General features: G+C 37.7%; 1 protein-coding gene across 11 annotated transcripts in view; it reads right to left on the bottom strand.

Annotated features, from left to right (window-relative positions):
• Positions 1–20,651, bottom strand: part of EPB41L2 (erythrocyte membrane protein band 4.1 like 2) — a 276,121-nt gene that overhangs the window by 142,069 nt on the left and 113,401 nt on the right. For all 11 annotated transcript variants that reach the window (XM_036769361.1, XM_036769356.1, XM_036769355.1 and 8 more), the window contains exons 2-3: positions 10,093–10,580; positions 6,827–7,042 (exon numbers count right to left, since the gene is read on the bottom strand). In XM_036769361.1, coding sequence (XP_036625256.1) covers positions 6,827–7,042; positions 10,093–10,566 — 690 coding nt within the window. In that variant the 5' untranslated portion in view covers positions 10,567–10,580. The remainder of the gene's footprint in view (positions 1–6,826; positions 7,043–10,092; positions 10,581–20,651) is intronic.

Genomic DNA, 20,651 nt, shown 5'->3' with positions numbered 1-20,651 from the left:
TGGGATACAGACAAAGTAGTGAAATCTCTGGCTTAAAGGAGAAGACCAGAATCACTGTACCAGCTGGACCAATGATGTATTAAGGTAACCCTTTTTCTACAATCCCTCCAACACTGATTATCCCCATCTTTGATCATCTTTGCAGTTTGCTAGTTGTGAGATGAAACCTTAGAGCTGTTTTGATTTAAATTTTTCTTTATTGTTAGTGATTTGGAGTATTTTCATCATATTACACTGACATTTGCAGTAGTTTTTGGAAAGTATTTGTTCAAATCTTTTGACCATTTATCAGTTGGGGAATGGCTTTGAGTCCACTAGTTGTTGATATGTCCTGGATCACAGAACTTTGTCAGAAACATCTGATAACTAAGATATTTTCCCCCATTCAACAACTTCCCTTTCTCATTTGTTACAGTAATTTTGTCCATGCAAAAGTTTTTCAATTTCATGTAATCGAAATTACGTATCTTATCTTTTTTAGTCACCTCTATATCCTTTGTTTAGTTAAGCTTTTAGTCCCTACATACAGCTATGAAAGATGTGTGATGTTTCTCTTCTAATGTTTATGGTATTATCTTTAATATTCAGATTATTCACTTTGAATTAATTGTGGAATATAGTTTAGATGTTGGTTGAACCAATTTCTGCCAGAGTGCTTTCTAGTTTTCCCAGTTGTTCATATCAAAGAGGGAGTAATTTCATAAGAGATTTATGTTTTGAGGTTTAATGTGAGAGTTATTAAGTGAAATTATTTCTAATTCTCCCTTGTCTAATCTATTCTGTTGATTGCTACTTTATGAAATTTTGAAGTTTAGAAGTATTATTTGCCTTTCGTTCCTACTTTTTCATTATTCCCCTTGGTATTCTAAAACTTTTAAACTTCTGAATGAGTTTTGTTACTATTTTATTGATTCCTTTGATACTTTAATTGGTACAGCACTATTAACTTTGTAAGTATTGTCTTTTTAATATGTTGGCATAGCTGAGCCACAAACACTGACTATTCTCTCCAACTACTTAAGCTGTTCTTTATTTCTTATTTTTAATGTAATTAATTTTTATTGGTAAACATTGACACCAGCATTTATTTCTTTAAGGAGCCCTTTGTAAATTTTATCTATACAGGTACTGACTGTGCTTTCACAGACTGACCACCAGATATATTATGCATTCTGTAGGTATTCTGAATAGATCATTCCTTTCTACTGTTGCCTCTTGGATTTTTTTTTATTATATTGTGCTATTCATGATTTTTGTGGGATTATTTTGTAGTCTACGACTTTGATGAAGCTTTTAATTGAATCAGTGTTTTTCTTTATTCTCTAGGATATAAACCATGATGCCATCAGCAAGTAGGGATAATTTTGTCTCTTCTATTTTTGTGTCTTTCATTTCTTCATCTTGTCTTATTCCTATGACTAAAACAAATTTCTAGAACTATGGCAAGTAATAGTAGGCAAAGAGGGTAATCTCATTTGATTCCTGTACTTCCTAGAAGAGCTATTAAGATTTCCCTATTGCATAAAATTGTAGCTTTTGGCTTTGTAGAAAGTTTTTATTCAGTGCCAAAAGCTTTTTCTGAATCTATAAATGAAACGATGTGGTTATAGATATTTTTATCTTCAAGGCAATTATATCTTGAATCTCTAGTAAAATTACAACTCTGATTATAGTGAATTTTTTGTTGTTAAATTGTTATAGTTCTGGAGGGTTTTTCGAGGGGAAGGAAGGAATTTTATCTTAAGATTTTTACTTTATATTCATTAACATTGGTTTTTAATTCTCTTTGCTGTATGTTTCCTTGGTTTAGATATTAAGAATATATTTGGCTCATAAAAGGAGTACGGTAAAGTGCTTTCTCAATTTTTGAGACTAGAATGTCATACAGGTATTAATTTCTTTAAAAATTTGACAGACTTCTTTTGCAAATCCATCTGACCAGGAAAAGACTAGAATATGTAATATAGGTGTTAATTTTTCTTTAAAAATTTGACATGCTTCTTTGCAAATCCATCTGACCAGGCAATTTTTCCTTAGTAGTTCTTTTATAGTTAGTTCATTGGATCATTTAAGATCTCTACATGATAGTCTATTAATATGAGAATTTTATATTTTTGTAGGTAATCCCTTATTTATTTTGTTGACATATAACTATATGTATTATAGGTTCTGATAATTCTCACTTCCTATTGTTGAGTCCTACAAGTTTTTAGAGAATAGCATCAGATTGAACTCCTCGCTAATTTCTATATAATGTACGCTCATCTTGAGTCTTGCATGTACAAATTCTATACTTTTATTTATAAGTTTTTTTTTAATCAACGAGAACCATAAAGGCACCAGAGTTACAGATGCTACACCTAAGGCATCTATAAGAAGCATCTATAAGCATGAATGTGAAGAAGGCCAAGGTGCAAGGGAAAAAGAACAATGTAACTAGAGTACCTATAAAAAGAAAAAGAAAACCAGTATGGCCCATGAGAGGGGGGAATTGGGAAACAAAAGTCATGCTATTGAGGAAACTGGGAAGTAAGGGACATACAAAGAGCCAGAATGAGATAATACCCCAATCAATAATATCTCACAGGATTACAAATCTTAAGTAGACAAAAATTAGTGTTATATCAATCTGCCATTTACACTACACAGTACTGAGCTGGATAAAGGTAGTCCTAAGAAACTGATATATTTCAATATACTCATAGGGAACATAACGCAGATATTCATGAATTGCAACTGATTTGCGTATCTTTATATAAACGAAAGTTTGTGCTTAAATACTTCCTGTTACATACCTATTGACAGAAAATTGCTAATATAAATATTAATATAATGATGGAAAATTGTTAATACTAAATGTTACTTGCCACTCCCTTAATGATCCTAGTAATGTTACAATTTCAGTTAATGCCTTTACATTCCTAATCTTAAAATATTTACTCTTGATTACACACAAAGCTGAACCACACCCTACAGCCCCAGCATCCAGAGATTTTACCTTGTAAAGGAGCAGAGATTCGGCTGGATCTCAGCTTCTAATGTCCCTACCTCCTTCCACTAGGATTCATAGCATGCAGGGCAAAATAGCCACAATGAAGTGGTTTCCTTGGCTGGATTGCCAAGGGCCACTGGGGTCTCATGACCAGGCCGTTACCTCATACAACCTTCTCCCTCTCCCCTCCTAAAAGTATAAGAACCTTTTATTTGAGTCTGCTGGTAGGACATCCCCCAGGGAAGCAGGTTTGCTACCCTGTAACTGCAATTGAAGACATTTTAGTTCTCAACTCATGGCTTTGATTTACTTCAGGACTTGACACTATCTTACACCATAAATTTATTGGTCTAGTTTCTCTGCTTTTCTGGGTTTACAGGACCAGCATCTTAGGATTCTTATTATTTTGCTACCCTGCTTGCTCAGATTAAAATGGCCCTAACTTCCTTTCAGATTAATTTTAAACTTAAATTACTCTGCCAACGGAGTGGAAACCTGGTTCTGCTTTATTCACCCAATTGTCTTTCATGCTAGTACCCCATACCTGTGCTCCAGATAGATCTCTGCAGTGCTTCCTAAGAAAATTAAGCTCATTCTAGCTTTTTGTTCATGCCGTTCATCTGCCTGGAATGCCCTCTACCAAGCTCCAATTACCAATCTTTCAAAGTGCTAACTCTTCCATAAAGCCTTCACCAAAAAACTCCAGCCAACAGTGACCTCATTCCTCCTTCGTACCTACCAGTCCCACTTGTCTTTTGTATGAGTGATCTCAAACAGACTGCATATTTGTTTTCCCTTTACAGCATTTCCCCTACAGCAATACCTATATCTCTGTTTCCTTTCACAAAGACTTGTTAAATTAATTACATAGTCATCTGAGCAAAAGGGGCAAAAAGCCAAAAACCAAAAGCTGATTATAGGTTTGGCGACTCTGGTCTATACTATATTTATGGCATTTCGTTCTGTATGTTGTTTTGTATTTCTCTATTTTTTTCATATGCACACATATACATACATATACATATATTATACTTTAATACTACAAGGACTCATTATTCATCACATCCATATCCAGCTTCATATTCCATTAGGGCGTCCAATCCAGCACTCAGCACAGTGCTTGGTACATAGTAGGCACTTAAATAATGCTTATGAACTTAACCACCCATTTTTTTTTGCCATCTTCCATGCCACAGGAATTTCCAAACCACTTAGACCTCCAGAGACCATGCCCTGGAGGAATTAATCTACTCAGCTTTGGACCTCCTGAGACCTGGTCTGTCCTGATTAGCAAACCCACAAAGCCTTATACATAGCCAGTCTCAGATCAAGCCATGCTTCCCATCTCATTAAGTCACACCTACACACACACGCACGCACGCACGCACGCACGCACGCACACACACACACACACCACACCAATATGACCAATGCTTCTGGAAAGGGCATATTAATCATCTGCTGTAAGTATACCCTGTGACTTCCCAGACCAAAATACCCTTCCCTTCGCCACTCCTGCATATGCATATTCTCCTTCCATGTGTATTCCCTGGTCCTTAGTATAATGTATGTCATTCATTCATTCATGATTTCAACAATACAGGTTCTCTTCCTTTACTGATGTGGCTTATAATCCCTCCATGATTTGAGTAGCTGAAAAAACGCTTCAATTAAATGCCCTCAATTCTCACTTCTGGTGATAAGGTTTCCCCAAACTTAAATAGGATGATCCTCGGAAGAGGGATATTCAGCCCATAATTGAAATCATTGCAGGTTTCACAGCTTATACTCCTTTGAGACAGCTGTAGAAGGACCAGGGGTCATGGTCATGCCAGAAAGAAGCATCAGAACAGGACTTTAGTGGATTAAAGTTCCTTCTCCCAAAAGATTATAAGCTCCTAAATGACAAAGATCACGTCATTATCTTTCTTCTAGAAATATCTCACAGAAACTGGCAAAACGCTAGTATAAAGTCACTGCATTTCCCACATTAATTTGGGCAAAATCCTTTGGGGATTTATACAGCCAAAGAAACATAAAGGTTAGTTCTATGAGTCGATGGAAATGGAATGCTCACCAAGATAACATGGAATACAGAAATTTTTAGGCACATTCAAACAATTTATCTCTTTTCATAATAAAAACTGTTTCCAAAAGTGATATAAATAGATGCATATTTAACTATTTAAAAGGAAAGGCAACACGAGCATTAAAAATATATATATGGACCCCTAGTCACATCACACAAAACATGGAACAATTTGACAAATACTCTGTTAAATTAAATCAGTTCTTTGTAGAATCTAACTTGATTCTTTGTCTCAAATGTTCTCTCTCTCTCCTCCTAGTAAATATTTTATATAAATAGGATAATATCAAAAAGTGGAATTATATATCCAGAAAGCAAAGAAGTAAGCCATTGACTCCTGAGAAACACTATTACCAGTAATATCTGAAGTCACTGATGACAGTGAATACATGGAAATTAATCTCATTATGAAAATCATCAAGTAACAAAGTTATTTCCTCATTTTACTCAGCTTCCCTGAGGCTCAAGCTCATCACTAGCAGTTTCACAAAATACAGTACTCCAATAATTCTCAGTCTTGGTTTCCTGCTGTGGTGGCAGCTCTATCTTAAGCTACACCTAAAATTCATAGTTTGCTTCAGCAAGAACAATGGTAAACTCACTTATGCTGTTCAGTCATTACCGACTCTTTGTGATCCTATTTGGCAAAGATACTGGAGTGCTTGCCATTTCCTTCTCTAGCTCATTTTACAGATCAGGAAACTGAGGCAAACAGGGTTAAGTGACTTGCCCAGGGTCACACAGCTAATTAGCGTCTGAGACTAGGTTTGAACTCAGGTCTTCCTGATTCAAGGCCCATCACTCTATCCACTGAGTCACTTACTAACAGCTAGTTAGCACTAATAGGGTGTTTTAAGGTTTGCAAAATGCTTTGCAAACATTTTTATCTTTTCATCCTCACAACAATCCAAAAACAGAGGTAAAATTCCCATTTTATTAATTTACTACTGCAATCTTAAAGCAAACATGGTGTGAGTATTTGAACAGGATATGCTATTTTTCCAAACTATTTTCCTTGCTTTAAATACCATGAAAACAAATATATTTCAGGCAGATTAAATGCTAAAATGCAAAATAGCTAAGCACACACACAAGTCTTTGATCGTGACAGCTTAACTTCTGCTCTTAAAAACTGAAAAGGCAAATAAATTAGAAAAAAATAACATTTAAATAGATTAGAAAACCTAAGTCAAAGTATATAAAGCAAAAAAAAATTCAAATCATGAAAAATAATAGGCCATTGTATCTTTAAAAAAAAAAACTAAAACCCACAATTAGCTTTAATTGGAACTAATCACAATTCTATGCATTCTGTGCTCTGGAAGCTTGGGTGTTTCATTAGCTGAGCAATATAAAATGAACACTGTGCCATTCTAGGCTAGCGCTTATCAGTTTCAGATTTTAAGATGCTCCACTGCTTCAAAGTGCATTAATTTAAAACGTCTACCTAGCTCTGAAATTTCTCCTTGAGGGATAATCTTATAACTATATCCTAAAGCTCAGAAGATTAATTGTTCATGGTGAAAATGCTAACTTATCACTCTCTCTGGCCCGTTGAATGTGACTTTGTACCAAACCAGCTCATTAGGACTTGGTAGGAGGAAAAAAAAAGAAAGAAAGAAAAAGGAAAAAGGAGCAACCCACCAAAACTGTATTTGTTGTGCCATCCAGCAAATAGCAGAATACTATACGCCTGCTTTCATAGTGCACATAAGGGTCTCTTTATACCATGCTTGCTGCCTTACCTCTAGGTCACAGCTGTATTCCGTGCCATCGAGGAGCATCACTTTACACGGCACTGTTTTTATCTTCTTGGAAGCTTTCTGGGCTGCCTTCTCTGTCTTGAGCTCAGTAGTCTGAACTTCCTTTGTCACCCTTTTAGCTGCTTCTCCTTCTTGTTCGTCTTCCCGGATTCCTTCTACCTTTGCCACTTCTATCTCTTTACTATCCTCTTTAGCAGGCTGTTAAGAAATCAATGTAATAAATCATTATTATACAGCAAAGGCTAACCAACTTCCCAAACACAACCATCCTGAAGAACTTAATTATCTTTAAACCAGGGGTTCTTAACTCTGGGCTACATTTTTTAATTATTTTAATACTCTGATAACTATCTCAATATAATTGGTTTCCTTTGAATTCCTATGTATTTTATTTTATGGCACTTAGAAATATTATCCTAAGAAAAGGTCTTTGGGCTTCACCAGACTGCCAAAGGGGTCCATGACATAAACAAGGTTAAGAACTGCTGTTCCACAAGATGGTTTCAGAAAAACCTGGGAACACTTATGTGAACTGATGCAGAATGAATTGATCAAAACCAGGAGAACATTGTACACAGTAACAGCAACACTGTACAATTATCAACCGTGAACAACTTAGCTATTCTCTGTGATCCAAAGGACTCAAAATACTATCCACCTTCCGAGAAAGAACTGATGGAATCTGAATGCAGATCCAAGCATATTTTCTAACTTTATTTTTCTTGCTTTGTTTTGGTCTGTATTTTCTTTCATAAGATGGCTAATATGGAAATATGTTTTGCATAACTGCACATGTAAATCCATATCAAATTGCTTGCCCTCTGAAAGAGGGGGAAGAGGAGGAAGCGAAAGAATGTGTAACTCAAAATTTAAGAAAAATGTTTAAAATCGTTTTACATGTAATTGAGAAAAAAAAGAAAATATAGAAAAAGAATTTAAAAACCACCACTCTAAGCTAACCATAAGTATTGCTACGACTGTAAATAATTTGTTAATTGAAGATCTCCATTATCCCTTAACCAGAATGTAGATTTCAACATTCCTCTGGGAAAGAGGCAATGAAATAGAGAAAAATCGTTCCCCAAACATCTTTAGTTTGCTATCTATCAGCTAACTCTATCAACAACTGTGTCATTAAAGAATAAAGGCCTAAAGTCATTACAGTGCAAACTGTACTGATGATTAAAAATTAAAACCACAAGAAAGATATTCAATTTACATAGCCAAGGGGGGCGGAGCCAAGATGGCGGCTGGTAAGCAGGGACTAGAGTGAGCTCCGTACCGAGTCCCTCCAAAAACCTATAAAAAATGGCTCTGAACCAATTCTAGAACGGCAGAACCCACAGAACAGCAGAGAGAAGCAGGGCTCCAGCCCAGGACAGCCTGGATGGTCTCTGGGTGAGGTCTATCCCACACGGAGCTGGGAGCTGGGAACAGAGTGGAGCAGAACCCAGCCTGAATGGCGTGGACCATCCAGACCAGAAGCCGGGCGGAGGGGGCCCTAGCGCCTTGAATCAGTGAGCTGCGGCAGTTACCAGACTCCTTAACCCACAAACACCAAAGACTATGGAGAAGGTTAGTGGGAAAAGCTGTGGGAGTAGAAGGAGTTTGCAGTTCGGCTTCCAGCCCCGGGGGCAGCAGAGGTGGGGCAGCTACAGTTGCTGCTGCTTCTGGCCCCAGGCCCACCTGGTGGGAGGAATTAAGTGGCGGATCAGAGCAGGAGTGCTCAGCCTGCTGAAGATCTAAGCCCAGTCCGGGTTGGAGGTTGGGGAAGGAGCAGTGCTGGTGTGGCAAAGCTGGCACCTCCCCCCCAAACGTGGAACATAGAACTCTCTAGTCTACAAGCAGTCATACCCCACTGAAAAACTCAAAGGTCAAGTTAGTTGGCTGGGAATATGGCCAGGCAGCGAAAACGCACTGAGATTCAGTCTCAGACTTTGCATTCTTTCTTTGCTGACAAAGAAGACCAAAACATACAGCCTAAAGAAGTCAATAAAGTACAAGAGCCTACACCAACAGCCTCCAAGAAAAACATGAACTGGTCCCAGGCCATGGAAGAGCTCAAAAAGGATTTGGAAAAGCAAGTTAGAGAAGTAGAGGAAAAACTGGGAAGAGAAATGAGAAGGATGCGAGAAAACCATGAAAAACAAGTCAATAAATTGCTAAAGGAGACCCAAAAAAATACCGAAAAATACACTGAAGAAAACAACACCTTAAAAAACAGACTAACTCAAATGGCAAAAGAGCTCCAAAAAGCCAATGAGGAGAAGAATGCCTTGAAAGGCAGAATTAGCCAAATGGAAAAGGAGGTCCAGAAGACCACTGAAGAAAATACTACTTTAAAAATTAGATTGGAGCAAGTGGAAGCTAGTGATTTTATGAGAAATCAAGACATTATAAAACAGAACCAAAGCAACGAAAAAATGGAAGATAATGTGAAATATCTCACTGGAAAAACCACTGACCTGGAAAATAGATCCAGAAGAGATAATTTAAAAATTATTGGACTACCTGAAAGCCATGATCAATTTACATAGCCAAAATCTTTGAGTTGTACTGCCAAAAAACTGACAAAGTGATAAACAGGAATTTCTGGGTTTGTTTTAATTTCAAAGTATCATATAACTAGCACCAGAAGGAACCTCAAAAGTCTAGGCCTCCTGACTTCAGAGACAATGAATGCTCCTTCCTCTGGACCATGCTGTCTTCTTCCTTTATTCAAATGAACATCTAAATTAAACTAAGGGGAAGCAGCCTCAGATTGACCCCAAGTTATAACTTATTTTAAAAGTTACCTTGATTTAAAAAATTACCACTGAGTGGTACAGGTAAAAGAGGGACAGCCTTAGAGTCAACCAACCGGATGATGACAGGAGTTAACAGTTAGAATGAACCCTTACAGACAACGTATCTTGTCTAATCTAATCCCCCTCATTTTTACAGGTGAGAGGGAAAAGAAAAATTTACCCAAGGGCACACACGGCTTTGCCACTAGCTGTGTAAACCTAGTTAAGTCGCATTCCTCCTCTAGACAGTAGTTACCTTCACATGCGGAATACAGCAATTAAACTGGATCATTCCTAAGCTTCTTGTATCCTATAATCCTATTTGTAAGGGTCTCCAGGTAGAGACCAGTTCCTAAAGTATTATGGATGCTCTTGATCAGACTAGAGGAATTCTGAGTGTTTAAAGACTGACAAGTCCTTTTGATTTCTCAGCCTGTATCACTTGATTTGTTCCAAACATACCTGTGTCTCAGCACTACTGACAGAATGTTTCTCGTCCTTATCATCGACTCTAACATCCTGCCGTTTTCTCTCGAGGACGCCTTCCGTGTCAGCCCTGGCCACACTCCCTTCTTCTGGAAGGGATCCATCTTTTTCGACTATGGGTTCTTCCACAACAGCCTCACTGGGCTCTTTCTTTTCGACTCCATCTTTGGCCTCCACCAGGTTATAGGACTTCTGTTTCTTAAGCCATGGGGGTATGAAGCGAGAGATACCCCGACTCTCTGAGGGATCCTTCTCCTTCTTCTGACTCCGGGGGCTGCTTTTGCTAACAGCTGTGGTGGGGGATGCTGGACTTGTTTCCTCCTCGGGTTCCGAGGATGGATTCTGTTGACTTTCTGATGCTTCTTCATCAGGTTTCTCCTGGGCGGCATCTGATCCTATTTGCTCAGCCTGCTTGTTCACTTCAGATTCAGAACCGACTTCAGTAGTCATGGTCACCGTGGATGCTAAAGATAAAATCAAAGCACAAGTGTTACCTTTGCATTTGCTCTCAACATTAACCTAGGGGGAATGGGCAAGCAAAGAGGGAGGAAACAGCATTAACTGCTATCCTCCCTCAAAAAAGCAACAAGAACAGACGAAAGCAGCTCTGAGGTTTGACGCACGTGCGCTAGAGGTACAGAAGCATCAGAATCTCTAATGTAGAGCATTTAGTTTAGGCTCTTCTTAATGCTCAGCATGGTGCCAGCACACAGGAAGAGCTTGATAAATATTTACTGACTGATTGATTGTTTAGTTCTCGTTGTTACTAAGATTTGTAGAGGGACCGCTATTTGTGGAAATCCTCTTGGCTAGGGCAGACTGGAAGTCTGATACTTAAAATCTTAGATGGTAACCTAGGGCATTGGGGTTAAGTGAGGTTAAGTATGCCCATCGTCACATGGCTCGTGGATATGAACGACAGATATTTAGGGGGAAAACTTCCCTGTATTTCATTGACCCTTTCCCTGAGCAATGTTGAAATCTTCATTCAGGGAAAGGAAAATGGAGATTTTAAAAATAATGTATTATTCACAGTGGTAGCAATTACCTACGGTTAGCTCAGGGCAGTGGTTCTTAACCTTGCTTATGTCATGGACCCCTCTGGCAGTGTGGTGAAGTCCAAGGACCCTTTCTCAGGATGACATTTTAAATGCATAAAATGTGTTAGAATAAGCATTTGAACCCAGGCCTTCTCAACTCTTGAGGCAGGCTGGCTCTCTACCCACCAAGCCACGCTTTCCTCTGAGTAGCTTCTATATGAATATAAATTAATTCCTAAATGCTAATGAGACAGCACACCTAATAGAGTACTGGGCCTGAGGTGAGGAATACCTTGGTTCAAATCTGGCCTCAGACACTAGGTATGTGACCTTCAGCAAGCCACTTAAGCCTCACTTTCCTCATCTGTAAAGTGGAGCCAATAATAGTACCTACTTTGTAGATCACGCAAGAAAATAACTGTAAAATGCTGAGGACGGTGCCTGGCACATCAAATTTTATAAATATTAGCTATTATTATTGTTGTTACAGAACAAGGAATTTCTTTCATTCCACATCCACCCCAAATAATAACTATAAAGAACTTTCATAAGACAATGGTGTTTTGCCTCTATAAAGAAATTAGAATTTTGTTCCATTTTTCTCTGTAAAATAACTTGAAATTTCTGCTGGTGACATTACAAGTATTAAGACTTTTTAATTTTACGATCTGTCAGTTTTTGAGCAAAATCCAAATTCTCCAAAGATATAAAGTATTATAAAATGAAACGGATGATTTGTATACCATATATATCTTGTATGTGCATAGATGTGCATGTTGTCATCCCCTTTAGAATGCCAGCTTCTTGAGGGATGAGGACTGTATTTTTGTCTTTCTTGGTATGCCTGGAGCTTATTAGCACACAACATCCACTTAATGTTTGTTGACTAACTTAACGGTGAGAAAACTATAAAATCAGAAATTTTCTATTTTTATATCAAATTTCAAAATCCATTCCTGAACAGCCTTCCTTCTATTCCAACTTAGGCCAATTCTAGAAACATCAAAGTACAGTCAAAGACCCTCTATCACCGCTAACTCACCAAACCCTTCATTTGGAGGGGCCTGGGTTGTATACTAATACAACAGACTCTAGTGAAGGTTGAGATTGTCTACATATTGTCTGAAGGTAACTGTCTCAAGCTTTAAGCAAGTAAATCCGAGGAAATTACAGTGAAAGGGCATTAGAACTGAAAGGGGCTTTGAGGGTTAGACTCTTACCTCACTTTTAGAGATGAGGCAATTTTGGTCTACAGAGAGACTGGCCTCGGATTACACAGTTAATTTAGCAGCAGAGGCAGGATCAGAATCCAGATCTAACTCCCAAGTCCTATTACAAAGTTTGCCTTAGTGTAAAATACCAATAAGCATCTTATCACATTGCTTTAGGTGGTGTTTAAAACTTTTCAAATCAAAGCAGTATTAAATCTAAATGTTCCACAATGTTCCAAAGTTACTTGATAACTAACAACCCCCCTCCTTAAGTTCACTTATGAGATTTAGGTCTCTAAAAAAGGGCTAAACTTGACAATTTGCCAAAATATTTTAACAGCAATAAAACACTGTCCTCAAGTTTCTTACTGCTATTTTAACTACATGCAGGTGTCATTTGCTTTTAGTGTTTAGTATAGCATAAAATCTGTTCTGGCCTAGGAAGTTAATCAAATATTTGTTGACCTCCCACTGTGAGCTGTGAAGTTATTTCATAACTCAATCAAGATTCTAAAATGAAGTAGTTTATCACCCAGCAAAATAATCTATACAGGTATTTTACCTTTCTTAGGGACACTTAGGTGGCACAGTGGATAGAAAGCTGAACCAGGGGTCAGGAAGACCTGAATTCAAATCCAGCCTTAGACACACTTGTGCTGGGACTCTGGGCAAGTCACTTAACCACTGTCTACCTCAGCTTCCCCAACTATAAAATAAGCATAATATTTTAGCATCTACCTCCTGGGGTAGTTGTGAGGATCTAATGAGATAATATCTGTAAAGCACTTCAGCATAGTGCTGGCACACAGCAGGCATTTAATAAATGTTTCTTTCCTTGATTCATTCTTAAAGAAAGCCAGTGCCACTCTGAATTATGAAACACAGAGGAGCATAAATATAGACTATAACATAATAGTGACAAAGAAAACGATTAGCTTTTCAGATTATGATCACGTTAGGAGAAAAATCACATGAAGAAATCTTATTCAGCCTTAGCATTAATGAGCTAACAGACTGGGGACCTAGAACTAGTTGGGCCAGATGTTAATTAAAAACAAACAAAAAAAGAGTCATTACCAAGTATTTCTGTTTCATTACAAGGTAAAACTGTACAAAGCAACTTCAGTTAAATTCATCTTCAAAAATGTTTATAAATCGATGACCCAATGAAATAGAAACATACAAAAATAAAAAAAAATTTGCCATTTTGAGCATTTTCACCTGAACTGTTGAATATCATTCTATTAATGTTACAGGGAGCAAATTCTTAAAGCAGTTAAAAAGGTCAAAGCTAAAAACTGTCTTCATGGTTCTTAACGGTGCCACATAACAAAAGTCATACAACAAATATTTTGTTGATAGGATGCCTTTTTTGCACAGGATTTTTAAGCGTAATTGTTAATTATGTTTTTCTTAAGAAACCCTAATTCTACACAATTGCAATACTTTCAGCTGTTTTACCTAGGACTACAGAATCCTGCCATTTTAAAGGATCTTAGCAATCATCTCATCCACCATCCCCCTCTCCCCCTTTCCCTTTACAGATGAGAATACTGAAGCCTAGATAATTAAGTGATTTGTCCAAGGTATGAATAGCCAGGCTGGAAAGAAAAATCCTACCTTCAAATTTCTACTAACTTCAGAGCTCCCCGCTCCCCACCACTAATCTCTAATTACTTTTCCTTAAAATCTATTATTTATACAGTTATATATTAAGTAAAATATTTCCCATTTTTTCATTTGCCTTATTATCATCAGCTAAAAAGAAGATTGGAGATTAACAGCAAGCTCATTAGGAGATCATGTGGTTTCAACACAATCAGCACGTTAGCATGCTTCATCTGTGCTTATAAAAGTTTTCATTATTGTAACAGTACCATGAGAAAAAGCATGCATCACTTAACCTTCAGTCATGCAGAAGTTTCCATTAATAAAATAACAGTACTGGTTAGGTGGGCAGCTTTGTAATACAAAACCATTTTTTTTTCAAGAGAGGTTAGTTACCAAGTTATCAACTTCACTATGTCCATATACTAATTAGTTTTTTTTTGGTGGGGGGGGGGGGTGGTGTAAATAAGCCACTGATTAAAAACCAGAATATTAATACATGCATGATCAACTCCCCCCCAAAAACCCAACCAAATACTAAAATATTTCTAACCAGGAACTCCCAATATTTAGGGGAAGAGGAAAAACTTGTGACTTTTTAGAAGTCTTGAAATCATCAAAGTGGAGGTAAGGATAGAGGTGGGTAGAGGGTGAAAATAAGGTTATTTCTAAAGTCCCTGTATGAAGAAAGGACTCGGCTGCTAGCTGAGCTTCCATTTTATGTAAGAATCCCAGTAAACCACGAACATTTGGGGAGAGAATCTTAGATTTGGGAGGGATACTATAAACAATCAAGAACAACTCCCACTTTTTACAGGCCCAAATAGGTTTCTCCATGAATCCAACCCCAGTCATCAACCCAAGACTATCAAAGGATGGTATATCCTTTAACTTCTCATATCACTCTAGAATTTTTCTGTATGTGCATGATTCACCTTCTCATTCAGTTATTTTCATACCTATTTCTTCTGTGCCCCCACTCTCCAAGATGGGCAGAACTCTTAAAGGGCGGGAACTGTGTTACTTCATTTTCCAACCCTGCTCTGAGGAATCAATCAATCTCTGACCCCATTTGGGGCACCTAGAGGTTCACAGACAGATAGCAGCTGAACTCAACTTCTCTCTTCCCACCTCCACAGCTTAACTTCAACCTTCTTGACAATGTGCCATCCCTGTTACCCTCCCTATCTGGGCAAGAAGCCCCCATTCCTACCCTTGCAGGAGGAAAACTAGAATCCCCTCTTCACTCTGACCAGCAGGCCCCCTTTCCCAATGGTGGTGAGCTGTTGTTATAGGACGCAAATCCTGATATAACCCCCAAGAACTTCTTAGAACTTCTGGGTCTTTCTATTTGTCTTATTATCAATTTCTTTCCTCCATGTATTGTCTTCCCCAATTAGGGATTGTGAACTCATTGAGAACAGGGATTGTGTTCTTTTCTATAACCATTCTTAGGACAGTGCCTGGCATTATAGTAAGAACTTAATAAATTCGTTCATTCATCAATCAACAAACATTCTCTATTAAGGATGTGCTATATGCATAGGGCACTGTATTAAGCCCTAGGAATAGAAACACAGTGAAACAATCCCCTACTGGGAAGGAACTCACATCCTAATGAAAGATAACAAGGACATACAGAAGCATATAGAGAATAAATATAAATGAATGAAAAGTAGTTAAATACAAGGCAGTTTGGGACAGAGGGCACTGGCAGCAGGAGAGGGGTGATGGAGGAGGAAAGGATTTGTACAGCACAATAGTTCCCCAACGTTTTGGTCTCAGGATCCCTTTATACTCTTAAAGTCACTGAGAACCCCAAAGAGTTTTTGTTTATGTGGGCTATATCAGTTGGTATTTACCATGTTATAAATTAAAACTTAAATTTATTAAATATTTTGTATTAATTCATTTTTAAATAAGTCCATTATAGAAAATATACATTTTAATGAAAGCATACTTCCAAAAACAAAAATTTAGTGAGAATACTGTTTTACATATTTTTGCAAATCTCTGTAAGGTATGGCTTAATAAAAGGCAACTGGATTCTCATATTTGCTTCCGCAGTCAATCTGTTGAGATATGTTGTTTTGGTTTAAATATATAAAGAAAATGCAGTCTCACACAAGTGTATACGGTAGTTGGAAAAAGGAGGAGTATTTTAATGGGCAGGTATCAGTATTATTAAGAAAAATAATCTTGATTTTGTGGGCCCCATAAAAGGGCCTCTCAGTCCATTGACTCCCCACTACCCTTTAAAAACCAATAATGTAGAAAGTGGTGTTTGAACTGTTCCTTGAAAGAAGAGATTCTATGAAGTAGAAAACAAAAAAGGGGTGCCTCCCAGGCATAGGAGGCTGGTCAGTGCAAAGGAAGCATTTATCAGATGTTTGTAAAACTGAATTTTGTAACTTGTCTGAGGTTACACAACTGGTTAGTAGCAGAATAGGGATGAGAATTCAGGTCTACTGATTCTTAGTCCAGTCCTCTTTACGCCATCACATAATTTTTAAAGACAGCTTTAAAAAGGGCCAGGTAAAATGACAGCACTCAAATTTAGAGATTTACCACATAAAGGCTCAAAGATCAAGTGACTGCTGTACCCCACAAAACCTTGTCATTCTGCGAGGTGGAGGGGGAAGAGGAGCATTGGAAAAGAATAAGTATTAATATAACACCTGCTAAATGCCAGACGCTGTGCTAAGCACTTTACATATATTATCTCCTCTGATCCTCGTGATAACCCTGGAAAGTAGGGGCTATCATTACTTCTACTTAACAGATGAGGAAACTGAGGCAAACGGACGTTAAATGACTTGCCCAGGCTGACACAAGCAGTAAGCATCTGCAAGCTGGATATATCTGACTCCAGGTCCAGCCCCCCCTCCACCTACAACATCCCACAGACCAAGAAAAATGGTGTAGGCTTCCTACAGTGTCTCCACTCTGCTCCACTCTGGTTGTATGGAACAATCCCCCATATTGTTGTTTTGCTTCAAGTCAAATTTCCATAGAACTAATTACTGATGCGAGATGGAGCCTGCTTCAGAGAAATAAATTCTCTAATGGTCAGTGGATATAGGTTTAAAGGCTCTAAGAAAAAAAAAACCAAATTCTCAATGCTGTTTCCACCCCACCCTCCCATATCAAGCTTCACGTCCTTGTTACCTTGAAGGTTCCTTTCTACTCTAATATAATGAATATAATATAATAACTAAGAGTTCTGTCACAACGGAGAAGAGTGGGTTGAATTAAGGAATAGTAGCACATCTTTAGTCAGCTCTGATTATCCAATAGACACTGCAACGAAATCATTTAAAATCTATTGATTTAATTAAACAGAAAAGATAAAGTCACCAAGTTAACAAGCATTTATTAAATGTCTAGTATGTGCCAGGCATCATGCTAAGCATTGGGGATACAAAGTCAGACAAAAATGAACCCACAAACCAGAGTCCCTGTTCTTACATTTTGATTCCCATGCATGCTAAAACCGAGGCCTTCTAAACCCAAACTCACAAACCAAGGAAGGTGTTAGAAAAGAAAGGCAGCCAAACAAAAACCCTAGTTCAAACAGCAATTCTGGTCTGTCTTTGAAAGTCTGTTAGTAACTGGATGAAGAACAAGAGAGTTCTGAGAAGGAAGAAGGCATGAAGAAGAGAGACAACTTTCCCAACTCTCCCCAAGTCAACTGTTTATAGTACGTCTTCATTATTTTTCTATGAAGTACTGTGATGGGCCTGGAAATTAAAGACTCCCCACTCCAAATGGATCTGGGAGGCCTACCAATTTAGATTATCAGGGCAGCTAGCCTACATTTTAGCAGTGTGTGTACATATGTGTGCATGTGTGTGTGCGCTTGTGTGTTTATATGCTTATGATGCATATATAATATATAGATGTAGTTCCAATATATAAATTGATATTAATGCATCAATGAATATCATATAGCCTAGGAGAAGCTAGGTGACAAAGTAGCCAGAGCACGAGGACTGCAGTCAGGAAGACCTGAGTGCAAATATGTCCTCAGACACTTGCTAGCTGTGTGACCTTGGGCAAATCACTCTGTTTGCCTCAGTTTCCTCATCTGTAAAATAGGGACAATACTAGGACCCAACTCCCAGGTGGCTGTGAGGATCCAATGAGAGAATAATTGTAAAGCGCTTAGTTATTATTGATAAATGAGTATATTCATAAAATATTTTAGTGGCTCCTACTCCATTTAACTTTACATAGTTACTGTATACCTTTTAAAAATAAGAAAATTGGACCAAGATAGTGGTTCTATAAAATAGTTATCTTTCTTCTGTTGTTCTGTCGTTTTAGTTGTGTCCAACTCTCCGTGATCCATTTGGGCTTTTCTTAGCAAAGATACTGGAGTGGTTTGGAGGAAACTGAGGCTAATAGGTTTAAGTGACCTGCTCAGGGTCACAAGGCTGGTAAACATCTGAGGCCAGATTTAAACTCAGGGAGATGAGTGTTCCTGACTCGAGGCCCAGTGCTCTATCCACTGGGGAATTATCTTTCTAGAAAAACACTAAATTGATACCACCTCAGTTTTAAAAAAAAATTTAATCCAACATACTTCTCACATTTATTTTGTGAATCACACTTTAGTGGCAAATAGAAATCCAAAGAGGATCAAATTAACTTTAGAGCATTAGTCTCTATGCATAATCTGTAAAAAGTAATAAAAAGAACCCATAAGCATAATGAAGCTTATGGGGGAAACACACGTAATCATTAGTCATCACCTGGATATATGCCCATGCACACCTGTCTTTAAATACCAAGTTCTTGAAAACTTGTCATTTTTTCCACACATTCACATTCTCCAAGTTGAAAGAGAAAAATCTAACACCTCCAGTTAATGTTTATTAAAAGAACTATAAATTCTACATCCCAACATCTCAAAAAGAAAAACTGTTCCACGTTCACCCGTGTAAGGGGTCCTTTTCTTCCCATCCAGGGTGGAGTACTTATTTTCAAAAGGACCTAATTTAAGATACATCAACTAAGAATCATATTTGCTTAAAAAAAGATTTTCATGCTGTATCAAGTATGATGACAAGAAAACAGAACAATGTCAAACAAGGTACCACAGGCACCTGACTGACTGAATCATGGAGAAACACTCTTTATCACATGTGAACCAGAGGTATCAGGCAAGCAGCAAACACTCCAATCACGGACATTGAATAGTAATAGTACAACAACCTGAGGGATAAGCTCCTTGGCAGCAAACATTCTCCAGTTTTCTTTGTCTGGCCATTGCCTACCACTGCCTAACACATAGGAGGCATTTGATACTTGTTAACCAGCACATCCTGCTTCTTCCTTTGGCAATGAGAAATACCCAGTACATGAATAAAGGTAATTAAGACTCCGTCTGTATTTTAGGTTTTTTTAAGTTTAATATTTTATTTTCCCCCACTTACATGTAAAAATAATTTTAACATTCTTTATTTTTCAAATTTTGAGTTTCAAATTCTCTCCCTCCCCTCCCCCTCCTCATTGAAAAGGCAAGCAATTTGACATAGGTTATACATGTGCACTCGTGCAAAACACATTTCTTTGTAAATCCATATGTATATTGTTACAGAATTTAATAACAATAGCTAAATTTTTCACCAGGACGGTTAATAGACAAACTATTTCCTCACCCTCAGTTCCATTTTCAAGGCCATTGTAACATTTGTGAGCCAGATGGTCACAGTGAGACTGCTAGTGTTCTTTCAGCCACCGAGCAGAGTAAAGTCAACTAGTCTCCACAGGCATTGACTGACACTGTGGATTTTCATATCATGCCCACCATGTTCAGAGTAGTTAACATTTACTAACATTCAACAAGAAATGTAGATGCTATGTGAGGGCAAGAACCCCGCATTGCCTACACTTACCTTCCCCAACAAAAGCTGCTTAAATAAAATGTTTGCTGAATGTTAAATAATACCATTACTTTGCTATCTGATTTCCATATAGCCTTACTCACTGTGAGTCACTCCAACCCTCAGACTGAATTCAAGTACATGATTTGGGATTTAACTGTCAATGTGATCCTAGATTTTAAAAGTTTCTCCAAGTTAAGCACTTTTTTAATGATATATTTCTAACTCAAGGTTATCTCAGTGTTGAAATAAGTACTTTCTTTATGTAAACAGTTATAAGAAACATTCCATCAGCCAACCAACACATTAGAACTTACAAAGACTGTAGCCATGGCCAATCACAACTGCTATGATAAGGATATTGGAGACAACTTTAATTCAATTGAATTTAACAACTATTCATGGATTGTATTATGTGCCAGACACTGTGCTAAGTGCTAGGAATATAGGATCTGGCTTCAAAAAATTCAATTCTATGAGTGGGGACAATAAGAATATATAAGCATATCTAAAATAATCTCAAATTAAATGTGAGGCGATTTCAAGAGGAATACACTGGTAGCTGCAGAGATCAAAAAAGATCACATGTAGCAGGAAACTAGGTGTTCTAAGAAGCAGAGGTGAGGATAGACTGAATTTCTGGCTTTGGGGACAGCCTGTGCAAAAGCATGGAGATGATAGATGGAATGTTCTTTGGGACGAACAGCAAACGGCTATTTAGACCATACCGTATAAAGGGAATAATGTATAGAAAGCCCTGTCCTCCAGTGACTTATATTCTACTGGAG

Source organism: Trichosurus vulpecula, chromosome 7 (assembly GCF_011100635.1).
Source record: "Trichosurus vulpecula isolate mTriVul1 chromosome 7, mTriVul1.pri, whole genome shotgun sequence".
Lineage (NCBI taxonomy): Eukaryota > Metazoa > Chordata > Mammalia > Diprotodontia > Phalangeridae > Trichosurus > Trichosurus vulpecula.
Note: the sequence above shows the minus strand (reverse complement) of the source record. Positions and strands in the feature narration are given on the sequence as shown.